The sequence below is a fragment of the Galleria mellonella genome, unplaced genomic scaffold (assembly GCF_026898425.1).
Source record: "Galleria mellonella isolate WM207_F2 unplaced genomic scaffold, CSIRO_AGI_GalMel_v1 utg63, whole genome shotgun sequence".
In the NCBI taxonomy this organism is placed as follows: domain Eukaryota; kingdom Metazoa; phylum Arthropoda; class Insecta; order Lepidoptera; family Pyralidae; genus Galleria; species Galleria mellonella.
Window position 1 is genome coordinate 14,388,573 of NW_026442130.1, and position 20,047 is coordinate 14,408,619.

At 35.6% G+C, this 20,047-nt stretch overlaps 1 protein-coding gene across 1 annotated transcript; it reads left to right on the top strand.

Annotated features, from left to right (window-relative positions):
- The first annotated feature begins 220 nt into the window (after nt 1-220).
- LOC113513093 (nose resistant to fluoxetine protein 6-like) lies at nt 221-19,835 on the top strand. Its single transcript, XM_026897072.3, has 12 exons — nt 221-377; nt 6,427-6,566; nt 7,197-7,536; nt 8,998-9,112; nt 9,628-9,715; nt 10,878-11,044; nt 12,222-12,407; nt 13,256-13,429; nt 16,933-17,083; nt 17,429-17,615; nt 18,368-18,510; nt 19,574-19,835. Exons 1-12 carry the CDS (start codon nt 308-310, stop codon nt 19,793-19,795), a joined length of 1,983 nt encoding a protein of 660 aa, XP_026752873.3. The 5' UTR covers nt 221-307; the 3' UTR covers nt 19,796-19,835.
- Nucleotides 19,836-20,047: the final 212 nt, after the last annotated feature.

A 20,047-nucleotide genomic window follows, 5' to 3' on the forward strand; every position in this document is an offset into this window, starting at 1 on the left:
CTTGGACGGCGGTAGTCCCTTACCATCAGGTGAGCCGCATGCTCGTTTGCCCCATGTTATAAAGACTGAAAAGGATAGGTGACCGATAAACTTACATAAAAATGAAAAATTATCTATTTTTTGCCAATAATATTATAAACAATAAGAATAAACGAGTTTGAAGGTGAAACACAATTGAATGCGCATTCAAAAAATTTACATGAATATTAATTTTTTACATAAGAATCTATTATGTTTTAACATGTCAGGTTTATAAGCAGCATCCTTCTCATTGCTCTCGCGTCTCCAGCATAAGCTAGTGGTAGTTATGGTGTCATTTGTCATATTTTTTTTATTCTTCCTAAAGACTTGTTCAGCTGTGATATATAGTGTAAACGGTGAGTAGAGTAGTGGACAAAACTACTTCGAATTCTCTTGATTATAATAAAAAAGTCTTACCTTTTTATGTCGCTAAAAATGGCAAACAAGTTCATAGTTCATTCGAAGTTGTATGGTTGTGTTTTTATGGATTTGAAATGGAATAACGTTTGTGGTCCCGGCGTAGAATGGGCTATCAATTGCATTCCCGTAGCTGTCGTAAGAGACGACTAAAGGAATTTATATATATTTACTGCACTTGTAAATTACATTGTTAATGCATTTATAAATATTGTGAGCAAGGGTGGACTTATCTCCAAAAGAGATCTATTCCAGTCAACCCAATACAGTGAGAAAGCATGTTGTTAGCGGGTAGCTTAAGTGCTACAACTATTAATATTTAGAGTACATAAACAAATATACAGTTAAATAAAATATTAAAATACATAATAAAATATTACATAAATACATATACTATAAATAAATATACCTACCTATTTATACAATAGATGTTAAAATAAATGAATATACTACCTACTACAGAAATTTAGTTAAATGATTTAATAATCGAGGAATGGGTATCTCTCTTAAAACATCAAAGCCTAACTGCTGTTGCCAACCCGCCTGCCAATAGTGGCAACTACTGGCAAACCCCTCATTATGGGGGAGGTCTGTGTTCAACAGTGGACAGATAACGATGTGATGATGATAATGATGCGCTATCAACATACGATAAGGTGATACCGTTGAGTGATTATAAATGAAGATGAAATCAAGTTAATTGGTCCATCATGACGAAATAATCAGAAATTGACCACATGTTTTTCAGGAAGGATTGCGTGGAAATCTACTTCATAGGGTATATTGCAAAGCAAAGTGCCCATTACTAATATTTCCTTCGGTAACTGTCGAACAAAACAGTGCCACTGACGTTACAAAATACAGTGTAAAGTTTATAATAGCCTCTCATATGTTATTCATCTCCTCAGGGCTGGTTTGAACATAAGACAATGTATGTGATGGCCTAAGGGCCCCTTCTGGAATAAGGCGCCCGCGCACCGCCAAAAATTTTTATAATACGTTTCTTTTTTCTCTTCTTTTCTTATTTGTTTATTTATTTTAATTATTTCGCGCCAATAATAGAATTGAACAAAATTTAATTAAAAACATAACATACAGGTGTATTGTTCAGTAAATGTATTGTTCAGGTAAACCGTTTCTTTAAATGTAAATTACATTTAAAGATTTGTATCTGACAAACGATCAATGATAATATTATTGCCTTTTTTTATATTTTATCGCCATATTTTAGTATACTTCGTAACGCATTTTAATTTAAATAAAATAAAATACATGTTTTTTTCGTTATTTTAGAGCGAGACGTACATTGGTTAGGGGCTCCGACATCGTTAATTCGGCCCTACTTTGAGTGGCTCTTTCTAAAAACAAGTAGTGTTTATACCAAAAGATTTTATGCTATACTATCTAGCTATTTTAACAACTTCGTCCGCTCCAAACTTATTCATTATCATTCTCGTGAAACTTGTAGAGAGCCCCTTTTTACTATAATGTTTGCATACGTGCTATAAGAAATCCCTGTGCGAAATTTAATGTTACTAAACCCAGCAATTAGGGGGGAAAGGGATTGTTAGTAATGGACACTAAATCCCATCCATAAAATCCCATTGCTAGCAATATACCCAACCAGGTCGATCTCCTCGTGGTTCCCCCTGGAAACTATCATGGTTAGTTCCTGATGAATTCATCATGATGGGCTAACTGGCCTGTTTTCATTCTCATCTGTCACCCTTCACTGGTGCTCCGCCAGCGTATCCCGTTAGCGCAGGCGGGTTACCATTCCATTTTCATCCACCAAAGAAGAAAAAAACTTAGCAATTTCAGATGTGCTTTATTTAGTCAGATTCTTTTTAAGATTCTATACCAAAATTATGCAAAAGTGGACTTTATGGTACGATCCTGTTTATACTTCCATCATTTTCTATTAAGTAGAGGGACAATTTGATTGCTACTCTAATTTGCTTTAAAAAGTCTTCTAAAAATTTGCTTAGCAAAGTAGTAAAGACGCTATATGTTGCAGCTCAACCTGCAGGGCGCTAGCTTACTTTTTTTATACAACTTAGAATGACAAACAAGCTGACGACCCAACTAATGGAAAGCGGTAACGGTCGCCTATAGACATGACCAGTTACTTTACTCCATAATTATAGATTTGAATAAATACCATAACTGCATGGGCACATGCAGTTATGGTATTTATTCATACCCATACCCCTTTTTAATCGAAAATTATTATTATTTTTTTTTTATACAACTTAGAATGGCAAACAAGCTGACGGCCCACCTGATGGAAAGTGGTAACTGTCGCCTATAGACATGAGCAGTACCATGGACATAACAGAGTATACTGTTTCGCCCATGATACCCCCCATGCGTTGCCATTCCTGAGGACTCAGATGTTATTCCTCTGTACCCAGTAAATTCACGCCAAACGTTATTAACCCTTCAACAAGAATATCTGACAGTTTTGTATATTCATGTTATCTTTTGTTTTACACCTCACCTGTATTACGTTATTATGTTCCTATATATAATGTTTCTCTAACTAAGAGTGGTTAATATATACCAATATCTGTATATTTTAGTTGCAATATGTATATACTGGTCCAATAACGAATATGTTAAATGTATGTTATCCAGAAATTAATACTGGTTAACAGACTGTTAACATATTATATTACCAGAGGGAGACTTTGTACAAAGGTCGATTGCTTGGCTCCCTCTGTCCCATTCGTGTTTCAACCGTGAAGCAGTTGTGTTTGTATGTCTGTGTTTCGGTTTGAAATGTGGGATACGGCGTGAGTTTACAGGGTACGGAGGAATAACATCTGAGTCCTCAGGAATGGCAACGCATAGGGGGTATCATGGGCGAAACAGTATACTCTGTTATGTCCATGGTACTGCTCATGTCTATAGTCAACGGTTACCATTTTCCATCAGGTGGGCCGTTAGCTTGTTTGCTATTCCAATAGTTGTGTGTATTAACAAACTTGTGCCCATTGTATAAGCTCTGGTTAGTTTGGATCTAGATGGCGTTGTGTGATGTGTGAAGTAATTTATTGGATAAAAATATTAACGGATTTTTTTTAATGCGTGATAGTGGAATGGTAGTCCAGCTTGCGCTACCGATATTCACTGATGGGGCTCTAGTGAGAGATCCCCCCCCCCCCCATTACTAGGGTAACATGGGGGAAAAGAGATTGTTAGTAATGGGGTCTAACTGACCCATTGCCAGCAATACACCCTATCAGGTCGACCTCCACGCGATTTCCCCTGAAAAACCATCATGGTTAATTCTAGTGGAATTCGTCACGATGGGCTAACTGACCTGCTTTAATTGTCACCTATCATCCCTCACTGGTGCCCCGCCAGCGTACACCGATAACGCAGCATTAAAAAAAAACTAGGGTAACATTTCAGGTATATACTACATTTTGTACTTACATTAGACTAACAAGTTCTAATGAAATGAACTAGGCGTCCTTTCACGCAGTTAAATTAAACCTTTAAACTCTTTAAACGTCATTTTTTTACAGTCTTACCTTGAACCTAGGTCGTCGCTGTCATACGACAGTTGTCATCATGCTTACGCAAGTAGTGCGCAAAATAACAAGTCGAACGTTACAAGGAGATTACTGTTTTTTAAACGACTCCAAAAAACCCGAGAACACGATATTTTCAATTATGTTATGTAGTGTCTTTGCCAATTCTGAATAGATTTTATAAAATCATTTTCAACCGCCTTCAAAAAAAGGAAATTCTCTTGTATTCCTTTATTTCCTTTTCCTGTAGATGTCGTAAGGCAAGGCAACTAAGGAAACTTAATGATCGAGGGATGGATAGATAGATATATATATATATATATATATATATATATATATATATATATATATATATATATATATATATATATATAAATTTTTACATGCATCACATTTCCATATTTAAAAATAATAGAATTTAATCTTGCCTCCGATCAAACTGTTTATAATTACTCCTCTCCATCCAAAGGTTGCCTGGAAGAGATCGCTTTTAGCGATAAGGTCGCCCATTGTTTTCTCATTGTGATTACTTCTTGTAATTGTTTATATTTATAATAAGTTTACTATTGTAATCTGTTGAAGAAGACAAAACAAGTTCATTTAGTTGGTAGTTACGTCACGTAAACAACACAAATTTTCAAAAATTTATAATAACCACTCTAATCGATTTATCTTCTAGCGGTGACCCTCTATTGTTTTATCTATGATATGAATAGAATGGCAAACAAGCTTACGGCCGACCTGATGGAAAGTGGTAACCGTCGCCTATAGACATGACGAACAGTATGAATATCACAGAATACACTACGAGGTTTGTCCGGAAAGTACGTATAAAAGTTTTTTAAAAATTTTATTTTACAATTATTCAGGTAAATCAATTTTATCCCCTTCAAAGTACTCCCCCTGTGACATAATGCACTTGTGCCAACGCCGTTTCCACTGTGAGAAGGCTCCTTGAAAGTCCTCTGGTTGTAGGTTTCTCAGCTGCCCCGTCGTAGCTTTTTTTATCTCATTTATGTCCCCCAAATGCCGCCCCCGAAGTACCAATTTGGTTTTTGGGAACAAGAAGAAGTCACACGGGGCCAAATCCGGCGAATAGGGGGTGTTCGGTCACCGTAATGGAATTTTTACTCAAAAACTCACGGACAACAAGAGAGGTGTGGGCAGGGGCATTGTCGTGGTGAAGAATCCAACGCCCCTCTCGCGCCAATTCTGGACGAACTCGTGCCACACGAGCTTTGAGGCGTCTGAGCACATCGACGTAGAATTTTCCATCAACTGTCTGGCCTGGAGGGACGAATTCTTGATGGACAATCCCCCGAACATCGAAAAAAACAATCAACATTGTCTTGACATTTGAGCGGGATTTTCTTGATTTTTTTATTCGTGGTTCCCCGGATGTCTTCCACTCTTTGCTTTGGGATTTTAATTCGACATCAAATTCGTAGAACCAAGACTCATCTCCAGTGATGACTCGGTTCAAAAAGTCACCATTCTCTTCGGCTTCCAACCAGTCCTCACAGCAAGCAACTCTTCGTGATTTTTGATCCGGGGACAAAAGCTTGGGAACGATCTTGGCGCAAATTTTTTTCATTTGAAGTTCGTTTCTTAGAATTTCGTGGACCACGGTTTTGCCCAAATTAAGCTCTTCAGCCACCTGTCTGACCGTTAAACGACGGTCCCCATTAACACAAGTTCGAATTCTTTCCACGTTTTCGTCGGAATGTGAAGTGGAAGGACGTCCCGAACGTGGGTCATCTTGAACGCTTTCTCGGCCCTCTCTGAATCTTTTTAGCCACTTGTGGACGGTTGGTTCCTTCACAGCATCATCCCCATAAACTGTTCTGAGATCGGCAAAAATTTCACGGCCATTCTTGCCGAGTTTCGAGAGAAACTTGATTACGACGCGCTGCTCTTCAACGGAAGCGGGCTCCATGCCGACGGGGTTTCGTTAAGAGGTAACTTCACAGATGGCGTGACAAGCCAGTTCGCACCGCACGGCGGTCAGACCAGAACTGAAGCATTGTTAGGGACATAAGGAAGGGGTCCTGCGCTTACCTGGCCTCCCCACTCCTCTTTCTCGCATTCCAGAACACTTTTATACGAACTTTCCGGACAGACCTCGTATAATACTTATGGCACCCCTAATTCTTAGTAATGAGGATTAGAAACACTATTGCTAGCAATATACCCTATCAGGTCGACCTCCTCGCGGTTCCCCCTGGTAAACATCGTGATTGATTCATTAGTGAATTTATCACGATGGGCTAACTGACCTGCTTTATCTATCACTTAGTGGAGGGTCGTCCTACACTGCGTTCACGCATACGTGGTCGCCACTCAAGAACCTTTCTTCCCCATCGGTTGTCGGTTCTTCGAGCTATGGCTCAATATGGTATTTATTATTATTAATTATGTATGTTGATTTTTTTTTATTATTCTTCTATAGAGAGCGAATATGCCACATTCCCCGCACTGTACGACCTGGACGACTTCGAGACATGCATGCTGGAGCCAGACGCCGTGTACTGCGTGGGCGACTACGACCTCTTCTCCGATGAACCGTCCGAACTCATGAGGATTCTGCAGGTCACTTCTTGTATACTAGCTTCTTCTGATGACAGAAAAAACATACTATTTTTTTATTTTCGTTATAAAATTATCGTTTCTCCCTAGGAAGACTTTGTACAAAAGTCGATTGCTTGGATATCGCTGTCCCATTCATGTTTCTACCGTGAAGCAGCTGTGTTTGCAGCAGCAATAATAGTCTGAAAATATTTATTTTATTTTATTAAATTGTTTTTGTTAAAGTTAAGGTGTTATTCCTCTGTACCCTGTAAATTCACGCCATATCCCACTCTTCATACCGAAACACAGCCATGCAAACACAACTGCTTCACGGTAGAAACACGAATGGGACAGAGGTATCCAAGCAATCGACTTTTGTACAAAGTCTCCCTCTGGTTAATAATTTTTGTCTTATAATTTTTGCATCTTTTTAACTAATTTTCTTTATTAAATAATACGTCAAGATACATTTTATGCGTAAATATATACAATACTGATAAAAAAAAACGAGTCAACTAACTTGACAATTAGTTGACAAAAAGGTAACCCATTTTTGAGGCTCGATGCTCTATCTATAACTATATAATCTAGTATTCACTATACCATGAAAATTCTAGATTTTTCCCTTTATTCAAGTTAATTTAATTACAGGAATATTCAGAGCACACTCTCAAACATTTTAATCACACACAAATACATCGCGGGGTTTGTGTCATGAGAAGGTGTAAGAAATTTTTAAAGAAACATGCAACAAACAATACATTGGACCTAGAATCGACGCTTACAGCGTGCCTTAATGATAGTGTATGGAATGATTATGAAATTCAAGCGAGACTGAATAATATACAGTATTGTGAAAAAGCTGGTGAAAAGAAGAAATTAGACTACACCGACGCAATAACGGCGACGGCATATTTGATTTTAATATTGTTGAACGTAATCGGCAGTTATTACGATTCTAGGCTTAAAAATAACAATAATGAAGGCAAAGGTAATATACACTTTCAAATACATTTTATTATATTATATATTTAAAATAGATAACAATATTAATCTATCTATACTTATAATAAATCTGTAGAGAGGTCAATTCTGTACATGAAATAGTTCCAAAATAACTATCAGGAGGTGATTAGTGATCGATACTGATGACAAAAATGCAATCAGTAAAATTTTTGTCTGTCTGCCTGGATGTTCGTTATAGAAACAAAAACTACTTGACGGATTTTAACGAAATTGGATACAATTATTCTTCATACTCCTGGACAGGTTATAGTATCCTTTTCATCACGCTATGATCAATAGGAGCAGAGCAGTGAAGGGAAAACGGGAGAAGTTACTCCATTTTTAAGCTGTCGTCGCGTGTGCAGCCTTAATGGCCACTTTTTAAAATGTAAAAATGTCCACCCGTGCGACGCCGAGACGGGCCGCTAGTATAAAATAATATACTACATATAATACCTATTTATCTTGTTATTGTGTGTAAATTAATTATAAATATGATTTATATATATATATATATATATATATTAATCATATTTATAATTAATTTACTTGTAAGTTATATATAATATAATGCATTTATAAATGTCGTGAGCAAGGGTGGACTTATCTCTGACATAGATCTCTTCCAGTCAACCCAGCACAGTAAGAAAGCATTTCGTTAGCGGGAAGTGCTATAATTGTTAATACATAAATAAATATACAGTTAAATAAAATATTAAAATATATAATAAAATATTACATAAATACATACGCTATAAATACATATAATACCTATCTACTTATATAATAAATGTTAAAATAAATTAATAAACTACTTACATTAGAAATTAAAATAAAACAAAAATATTATTTTATGCAACTTAAAATGGTAAGTAAGTCTGAATGTATGTAATGTATTTTATATATTTATTTAAGTAATATATACAATTATATATATAAAAAAAATTATAAGTACCTAAATTAAGGTGTGCATATGATTGTTTGCATATGCTTTAACATGAACGTTTTTCTTTCTTTTTTTTATTAGTTACACTTATTGCGTCCAATAGCCCTTTTTTCTTTTCTTTTCTTCGATCGCTTTAGCGATAAGACCGTCTTTTGTACTTTATAAGTGTATAATATTAATACATATAATATTTATTAAGTAATAAAATTAACCCTTCTTTGCATGATTTTTTTACTGGTTTAATAAATCACGGTGATATAATTCATGTTCAAAATTAAAGGAAAAATAGTAAAAAAAATAAATTTGACACCTATGTATTTTTTTTCCAACAATAGACATTAAAAAGGTATCCAGACACGGTCAACTTAAAGTGCACTTGGTCTTTTATATAATTTTTAGGCATTCAATGTTATGATGGAAATTTCCACCATTATGCAAAGAAAGGTTAATAGTAAATAAATAAACAAATAAATATAAAAAATTAAAACTATATTATTTCAGGGAATCCATATCTATTAGCATTTTCCGTGCGTCGAAATTGGAACAAATTGATTGCTCCGAACGAAAGAGGAACGGATCCGCGCATTGATAGGCTCAAACTGTTTAACGCACTAAGGTGAGTCGCAGCCACACTCATTCGAGATAAATATGTACATGTAAAGAACACAGACATGGCCGTGTGGTCCCGGCATAGAATGAGCTTCCTTTCCCGTGGGCGTCGTAAGAGTCGACCAAGGGAGACCGAGGGATGGGCAGCAGCGTCCCTCTTAAAACATCTCTAAAGCCTGACTGCGGTTGTCAATCCGCTTGTCAAGCGTGGCAACTACTGGCAAAACCCCCCAAGAGGGAGGCTTATGTTCAGCAGTGGACAGTTAAAAGCTGATAGTGTTTTTTTTTTTATACAACTTAGAATGGCAAACAAGCTGACGGCCCACCTGATAGAAAGTGGTAACCGTCGCCTATAGACATGAGCAGTACCATGGACATAACAGAGTATACTGTTTAGCCCATGATACCCCCCCATGCGTTGCCATTCCTGAGGACTCAGGTGTTATTCAGGACAGAGGTACCAAAGCACGAGTGACTTTATTGTAACATCTCTAATTTGTCTTGTCTATGCTTTGTTTCTAGGGCATTGACTATGGTCTGCGTATTCTTTTCACATGCGAGTCTAGCAATGTCACATTGTTACATAGCCAATCCGCTTTTTGTCGAAAAGGTAAGATAAATTCATGATATTCACCCCTAGAATAAGAAAATATAAGACTAAGGAATCAATAAAGATAAGAAATAGCAATAGAAATTTATTATTTGACAAAAAACACAAAGTTACAAACACAAGATACAGCGGGCTTCACACTAGGCGAGCCTGTATCGTGGGCACCCGACAAAGACTAACAAATCACAATGTGTTATAATAAAAAGTACATAGTGGGCGGATATTAATATAAAAGAAAAGGGATATAAAATTGGCATAGTGCATATTGCTGATAAGAGATAAAGATACATTTATTTAACCCTTCTTTGCATGATTTTTTTATTGGTGAAATAAATCAAGATGATATAATTCATGTTCAAAATTAAAGGAAAAATGGTTAAAAAAATAAATTTGATAGCTATGGTTTTTTTTTCTGCAATGGGCATTAAAAAGGTATCCGGACACGATCAACTTAAAGTGAAATTGTTCTTTTATATAATTTTTGGGCGTTCAATGTTAAGATGGAAATTTCCACCATTATGCAAAGAATGGTTAACAAAGTATGCTTGTATAAGCACAGAATTTATCCTAGATTCTGACACTAGAATGAGCCTGTCCTTTAGGAAACAGGATTCGTATCACCATATATATGCATACAGAGGTTAACAGAGGCCTTTTAGTATTACTATAATATATTTTATTTTATAAGTAATCTTGTATCTACTCATATATCTATGGTGTAACTCTCAATCAGTTGAGAATTATATTAGGACAGATTTTATCGAGGTTCTTTCAATTTTAAACTATTAATCTTTATTATTCTTAGCTATATTATGTTTGGAATGAAATTATCAACTAACCAATTGGAACTAATATACATAATAATTAATAAAAACTGATACATATGTTTTGAACACTTTTCATTAGAAGTTGAAGCGGCTTTTCTGTAACGTGTACGTGACGACCCTAGTGTTGCAGGCGTCCACAGGCTGTAGTGACCGTTTACCATCAGACGGGCTGTATGCTTTGTGTCACCTTTGTGGTATAAAAAACAGGCTATAAATGAATTAATAAAATAATGACAACGATGAAATGATGATGCGACGGTTATTACTGTCCATCAGGCAGGCCGTCAGCTTATTTGTCATTTCAAGTATCCTAAAAGTTTACAATATTTTTACAGTCGTACGAAGACCCCCTAAAGCAGATACTATTCAATGGAACATTAGTGACGCAATCCTTCTTCGTGATGTCCGCATTCCTACTGTCGTACAACCTTCAAATCTATAGCGAGAAACATACTATTACGTGGATGCATTTCCCGAAAGGAGTGTTACTAAGATATCTCAGGTAAGAAACCTGGTACATGGTTTTTGAAAAAAAAAAACAACAGCTGAGTGTCTTGACCGTTTTCATTAACTGAAATTACATTTTAAATGGACAGTAGATTCATAAAAAGTAACTATTCAAAAATGCTTAAAGTTAAACTTCTTTAAATGAATGAGTATACTTTATTTGCATTATACAATATAGGAAATAAGCAAGACAATTAACAACAACGATACAATTGTATAAGTACAGTACAGTGTTCTTTCCTTTTTATTCAAAAGTTTCGTCTTGTCGGTGCAACTAATTCATGCATTCTCTTCCAGCCAGCTCTATCCCAGGCCATATCTTTGACCTCCCTATACGACATGACATCTCTCTCTCTCTTCAGTCGTACACTCTTGACAGAGTGGTCGTGGTTTTTACAATGATAGTGGACATAACACCTAGTGTTTCCTTTATCTGTCCCATGTAGTTCTTTCTCGGTCTTCCCCACCCACTTTTGCTCTCTATTTTTCCTTCTAGTGTGCTCTAAATTTAAATTTATTTCAGTAAAAATATTTTTTTTTCTTTTCTATGCTCATAGGTATCATCTTTTTGTACAATTTTTATAAGAGATCAGAGATATACATAAAAATTAGGAGGACCTAATCCCATTTCTATTATAAATGCTAAGTGAATATCTATATATTCTAGTTACTTATGTATATATCGGTCCAATAACGAATATGTTAAAAGTCTGTTATCCAAAACATAATATTGGATAACAGATTATTAACTTTAGAAAATAGATATCCGACCGATATGGGCGATATTAAAATAGGTGATAACCTTTTTACCGCCTTTAATGTCCAGACGGGACCCAATTTATAGATATCGGATAGGTAATATTACTTATGCCTAGTAAGAATGTATCGATGGATGTTTGTTGCTTTATCACGCAAAAACTAAATCGAATTAAATGTAATTTGTTACACGGAATATATATGCTAACTTACTACATAGAATACTTACTGATTCACACATGTGAAGCCGCGGGATACAGCTAGTCCCAGTGCTGATGAATTTATTAGGATAGTCCAAGTATCACCCTTCATACTGGTACCTACTCGACCAACGTAATAACTCAGGCAGGGTAAGCAATCCATTTTCATCCATTAAAAAAAACATTTAAAGTAATATAATTTGTTATTATGAACAGACTGACTCCAATCTACGCCCTGATGCTGGGAACAGTTGCCACGTTTATGCGATACCTGGGCGAAGGCCCACTGTGGCAGCTGATGGTGACCAGCGAGTCAATGGCCTGCAGGAAGTACTGGTGGGCGCATATGTTCTACTTCAACAACTACGTGTACGATGACGCACTGTGCTCTCCACAGACCTGGTGAGTAACCGCCTTGATAACTTTAAAAAAAATTACAGCTAACTAAATTAGAAAAAAAAAATTTCCATACATTAGAAGAGGCAAAATGCTGGGCCATCTTATACGACATGACGATTTTTTAAAGAGCAAAGTAGAAAGGAAAATAGAGGGCAAAAGTGGAAGAGGAAGACCGAGGAATAACTACATGGGACAGATAAAGGAAACACTAGGTGTCATGTCGTATAGGGAGGTAAAGATATGGCCTGGCATAAAACTGGCTGGAAGAAGATGCATGAAATAGTTGCACCGACAAGAGGAAACTCTTAATATAATGAAATATTGGACTTCAGATAAAAATTAAGATTCACATCTGGCAACCCTGGAGGCATCAAGTTATTCAACATCCTGAGGATGAAAAGGAACAATGATACATTGTATTTTGACTCTGTTACTACAGGAAACAGTGATGTTTGATGTAATAATGATAGTAGCAGAGTTATAGACTAGAATAACTTTCTTTCATTTTTTTATGCAACTTAGAATGGCAAACAAGTTAACAGTCCACCTGATGGAAAGTGGTAACAGTCGCCTATAGACATGAGTACACAGTGACAGTACCATGGACATAAGAGATTACTGTTCCGTCCATGATATCTCCCATGCGTTGCATTTCCTGAGGACTCAGGTGTTATTCCTCTGTACCCTGTAAATTCACTGCTATACCCCCCCTTCAAACCGAAACACAGCCATGCAAACATAACTGCTTCACGGTAGAAACACGAATGAATCATTAAAAATATACTTTCCAATATAGTTATGATCTCACACAAAACAAAGCCTAAATAAATAAAAATTAAACTTGCCATCAGGTACCTGGCATCGGACACACAGATGTTCTGCGTGGGCCTGCTGTTCTGTGTGATGGCGAGGACTCCAAGGTCTAGGAAAATAGCACTATTCATGCTGATGGTGGCCTCATTCGCAGTAGTGGCCGCGCATACATATTATCAAGACTTGAACGCTGTGGTACTGCAAACACCCGAGTAAGACATACATATTAACTCTTTACATTAATTTTTGGCTTCTTTTAAGCAACTTATAATGGCAAACAAGCTGGTGGCCCGCCTGATGAAGTGGGGAACTTCGCCAATAATCATGAACAACACCTATGTATGTAACATCGCAGAATACAACGTGACGCCAATGCATGCGTTGCATTTAGCTAATATTTTAGAAACTCCTTTAGTTCTATTGACTATACATAATGTAGGTACTTAGATTATATAGATAGAGCATCGAGCCTCAAAAACGGGTCAACTTTTTGTCAGCTAATTGACAAATTAGCAGATCCGTTTTTTATCAGTGTTCTACATACTTATGTATAAAATGTATCAAATGTTTGCAAATTTCCATAAAAGTAATTTCCAGTTAAAAATTCATGAATATGGTTTCTCAGATCATAAAGGTATATTAATGACTATACCGACAGATAAAAATAAAATAAAAAAATGTTGGTACTTAGATAAAAGGATATTCAATGAAAAAAATATACAAAAATTTAAATTTGAACTAAGTAATGTTAAATGGAACAAAATAATCGATATAAATAAAAATATACATCAAAATTATAGTATATTTATAGAAACATTACAGGAAATATTAAATAAATGTATACCTAAAATTACAATAGCAATTAAAAATAAGAAAAATAAATCTTGGTTAACGAAAGGAATAAAAACATCATGTAAAAATAAACGTTTGTTAAAAAAATTTATTTGTAAAATTGATAGTCCTATTTTAAATCAAAATTACAAACAATATGAAAAAATTTTGAAAAAATCAGTTAAATTATCAAAAAAGTTTCAAAATATTCAAAGAATAAAGAAATCTGAAAATAAAATTAAAACAATGTGGTCTATAGTTAAGGAAAATACAAATAAAAGTATTCGAAATATTAAAAAAAATATAAAATTAAAAATTGAAAATAATATCACAGACAATCCCACAAAAATAGCAAACTCATTTAATCAGTTTTTTGCTTCTATTGGAAATGATAATGTAAACCAAAGTCAGCCATTACAATTAAATAAATGTATGAGTAGCACCATCGAAAACTCTATGTATCTCAAACCGGTGGACTTAAAAGAAATTCAAACTATTATAAAAAAACTAAAAAATAATCGTAGCTATGGCTACGATGAGTTTCCACCTGTCTTAATTAAAAAATGTGCTGAAGAATTGACGCCTATTTTAACCTTACTTATTAACCAGTCATTTACAGAAGGTATAGTCCCAGACCCTCTGAAAATCTCCCTAATCAAACCAATTTATAAAAAAGGTGAAAAATTAGATATAAATAATTATCGTCCCATTTCTTTGTTACCAACGTTTTCAAAAATATTTGAAACTGCAATGTGTGACCGTCTATATTCATTTTGCGAAAAATACAATATCTTCAGCGAGCATCAGTATGGTTTTAGGAAAAATCGGTCAACTTCATTAGCAGTCTTCAAGTATATTAACGAAATAATTAATATCATAAACAACAAAGAATATGCCGTAGGCATTTTGCTCGATATGAGTAAGGCTTATGACTGCGTCCAATACAAAACGTTATTGAAAAAATTATACAACATAGGAGTAAGAGGTCCCGCTTATAAATGGTTTACCTCTTATCTCACAAATCGATCCCAATATGTACAAATAGACCATGTAAATAATCAAACTGGAAAAATAAAAACAGTAAGATCTCAACATTCAAAATTAATAAATTCAATACCTCAAGGAAGCGTCCTCGGATGTATATTATTTTTAATATTCATAAATGATTTGCCTGAAGTGATGGACAGCCCCTGCACATTGTTTGCAGATGACGTTTCTGTTGTTGTTTTCTGTAAAAATAACCTAAACCTACAAAGTACACTGGATGGTAGGATGTTAAAAATAGTGAGCTGGTTACACTCACATAATTTAAAAGTAAATTTTAATAAAACTAAATTAATGGTTTTCAGTCCATTCCAAAAGAACCCGCTGCAAATTAACTACTCTTTCAATAATATTAAAATAGATTGCGTAGAGAAATATTCACTATTAGGTGTAAATGTAGATTCGAATATTAATTGGAAAGCGCATGTGCAGAGTGTGGCTACCAAGCTGTCTAGATTCACTTATGCACTACACCAACTAAAGATATCTTCTGATACCAAGACAGCCATGTGCGCCTATTATGCATATGCCCACTCTTTGCTCCAGTACGGCATATTGATGTGGGGTAATAGTACAAACGTGATTGATCTTTTTAAATTGCAAAAACGATGTCTCAGAATAATTGCTAACATAGATAACAGGGAAACTTGCAAACCATACTTTATTAAATATAAAATTTTAACTTTACCGTCAATGTACATATTAGAAGCGTGTCATTTTGTTAAATGTAATATGCACCTATTTCCACAATATACCCGCCCTCAGGCATTGCGACCGCAATGTAGATTAGCAAGACCATTCTCGAAGCTACAGTTATTCCATTCTGGCCCTTACGCAATGTCAATAAAAATTTACAATAAAATACCAATTAACTTAAAAGGTGAGGATGATTCTAAAAAGTTTAAAATAGCTCTAAAAAAATATTTAATCGCAAAGAGTTATTATGCGCTACAGGAATTTTTCAAGGAAAAAAGTTAGTTGTGTTTGTGCCTGTTTGTTTTAATTTAATGATGATTTTTTATTTTTTATACTAATCGACGATACATATATATAATGTAAAAATTTAATTATGTAGTTTATATAAGATTTATTAATGTGGTTGCTGTGCCCTTTCAGGGTTCATGTTTGATTCTATACTTTTAGTAAATTAAGACCAATTTTGTTACAACATGTAATGGCAATAAATAAATGAATAAATGAATAAATGAATAAATCTTTACGTGTTATTTAATAAATAAAATGAGTATTTACGCATTAAAAAGATGCAGAAATCATTTGACAATATAAATATAGAAGATATAAAGGAGTCACTCATAAATATTTATCATGCAAAATGTATAATAAGTTGACTCGCTTTTCTCGAAGTATTTGTATGGAGACATCCTATCTATATAATTGTTGAAGGTTTTCAAAATGGCCGCCGTCACAAGATGGCGGACTAGCTATTTCTTTTTCAACCCTATTAAAATTGTTAGTAAGGATTACTAATATTATAAATGTAAAAGTGGGCTTGTTTGTTTGTTTCTTACATTCCTTAACGGCTTAACTAGTCAGTATAAAATTTGGTTAACACATGCTATATGGGATAGAGAAAGATATAGGCTACTTTTTACCCCAGTCAGTAAACATATCTCGGTCACGCGGCCGAAATCGCGGGTAAAAGCTAGTAATCAATAGCTTTTACCCGCGTTTTTACGCTAAATTCAATATGGCCGCCGCTCAAAAAAGACGGATTGCATTATTAGAGCTTCTTTTTAAACACATTTATTATAGTAATGGCTTATATATATTCAAGCAAATAAAGTTATCATTCATTCATTTATATCTTCTACTTTTCCAGAGCATACCGTACTATGTACTCGCACGACGATACCTTCCGGTTAATATATACACGTGGTCACACCAACATGTCCACGTACACCCTCGGCCTGGCTGCAGGCTTCTTCACATACTACTTGCAAACCGAAAAGAAAAACATAAAAAGCTATAAGGTATATACTATGTATTATAAAGAGGACAGATTTGATTTTTAGTTTATAATATACAAATTTAAATAATACAATGACAAAAATGGAAGTTATTACATTATAACATATAGGTATAACAAACATTAAATACAATACAATATTAATGCACACGCCTATTATAGGTATTCACAGCATTCACTTTAACATAGTTGTACAGTGCGAGAAACTGAAGTAACAATTATAATGAATTAAATAACACTAGACTACAAATATTTTAAATGTTGCGTTATTAGTTATAGAAATAAACATGTAACCTGAGTTGTGAGCCTAACCTAACATGATATTAAGTTATTAAAAAATCCTCCCCAGAGTTTCCGCTGGTACATCTGGATGACTTTCCCACTGTGCGTGATGGTGATACTGTCCGGGGCGATCTTTTACGTGGACGGCAGCCAGCCGTCGACCGCTGTTCGAGTGCTGTACGCCACCTTCTACAAGTTCATCTTCCAAATATTCATGGCTTCCTTCATTATTGGCTGCATACTTAAAGTTGAATGTAAATGTCGAATCTAATATTATAAAACAAAAGTTTGTTTTTTTTAATCGCGCTATTCTTATAAAAGATGTGTGTGTGTGTGTGTGTGTGTGTGTGTGTGTGTGTGTGTGTGTTTGTATACATTAGTATCTAAATAATAGTGCGCGACCTACCCTTTGTCTTTTTCTCTATGTCTTCTATCCGAAGGTTATTGCATTTTTTACTGTAATAAATTTTGTATGGGCAGGCAAAATGTATAAAATTATATTTATTTAATTAGACAACATAAGGCCCATTTTGTTAGTTATAAATTGACTTAACCTATGTTAGTAAATGAGCGGTCATGACGCTCTTGCATTGACAACCTGTCCCACCCAATATTTTAGGATGGGACATGGGGATAGTCCATTTTATCAGCAATTGTCTTCAGGACACTTTTCAAGCTAACACGCACCCTACCCAACAGCGAAACAATTCGTTTGCGCCGTATTGCGTAAAAATCATCCGTACGCTCTCGTGCAAACATGTGTGACGCACTACAGTGACTAGGTAGCCCGTATATGAAAAAAAAATCTGTAAAATAAATAATAAATAATCGTATCAAGCCATGGCTACTGCTAAACATTTTTGCCATGCTTGACAGACGAATTGGCAACTAGAATAATAAGGCTTTGGTGATGTCTTAAGAGGGACGCTCTTTGCCCATCCCTCGACCAGATAATAAATATTTTTTATGAAAAAACATACCAATCATAGCCATTTATTTCCACCAGCTGTGTACCGCGGCATCGTGGAGTGGCGCGGCTTCACATGGTGCGGCAGGGTATCCTATATTTCTTTCTTCGTTCACACGTTATTCCAGAGAGCGTACCTTGGATTCCAGACCACGCCTTATTACATGTCCGGATTCAACATCGTGAGTATACATATACCAAAATTGGATTCCACAAAAAGAGACGATTTCAATTCTAGCAATTCCATTTATTTTGACTTAAAAACTAAACTACTGTACCAATTTTGATAAAACTTCTATGAGATCAATCTATAAGTATATTCGTTCAGTATCAAAAGTATTTTCCAAATCAGTTTACAACTGACAGAGTTATGCTGCGCAGGGTTACCATACCATTTTCACCCAGCAAAAAAAAAAAAACCCGCCCACGCTAACGGGATACGCTGGCGGAGCACCATTTTTTTTTTTATGGGTGAAAATGGTATGGTAACCCCGCCTGCGCTAACGGGATACGCTGGCGGAGCACCATTTTTTTTTTATGGGTGAAAATGGTATGGTAACCCCGCCTGCGCTAACGGGATACGCTGGCGGAGCACCGGTGAAGGGTGATCGATGAAAATGAAAACAGGCCAGTTAGCCCATCATGATGAATTCATTAGGAATTAACCATGATAGTTTCCAGGAGGAACCGCGAGGAGGTCGACCTGGTTGGGTATATTGCTAGCAATGGGATTCTCAATCTCCATTACTAACAATTCCTTTCCCCCCAAGGCGGAGCACCATTGAAGGGTGATAGATGAGAATGAAAACAGGCCAGTTAGCCCATCATGATGAATTCATCAGGAATTAACCATGATAGTTTCCAGGGGGAACCGCGAGGAGCTCGACCTGGTTGGGTATATTGCTAGCAATGAGATTCTCAGCTCCATTACTAACAATCCCTTCCCCCCCTTGCAGGCGGGTCAGCAAATTAAAGCATTACCAAATCAAACATGTGTTTTTATATAATTCAAACACATTACGAGTATTCTTTCATTAATGGGTTTTAGTGAATTAATCACGATGGGCCAACTTGACTTTACTTCAACCAAGTGGGGTTCGTCATCTCTCACTGGTACCCTGTCAGCATATACCAACAGAGCAGATGAGCCTGCCATTCAGTTTTCATCTCCTAAAGATTAATCAAAAACTCAGACATCAGAAACATTTTATTCATTTTTTTATAAGTTTTTGTTTCTAATTCCAGGCCACTTTATTGTTCGCGACAGTATTTGTTTCGTTTGTGACCGCTGCATTACTTTGGATCACGGTGGAGGCGCCACTGAATGCTGTCACGAAGGCCCTACTAGAACCGCAACGTCCACGGCCTCGGTCATCACCCGCCCAGACATCACTGACCTTGTCATCACCGCCATCGTCATCACCAGTACTAACACCACCGTCTCAAGAACAGAACGGTCAAGCTTAAAATACTGGAAAATAGAGTTTTATTTATACAAAAAACATGTTTCATTTCTGTCTATACGCTCTTTTTAAACAATCCCATGCTGTAATCTCTATAGAAACGCTTCTGATGTGGCCTCTATGACCAGTTTTCTCACTGGCCACTAAGACATTCTACAGACAAAACTGACGGCCCTTAAACAAAACAAATGACTAGGTTATTAACCTATACATGCAGAGTAATTTAAAATAGAGACTATTTTACCAGAGGGAGACT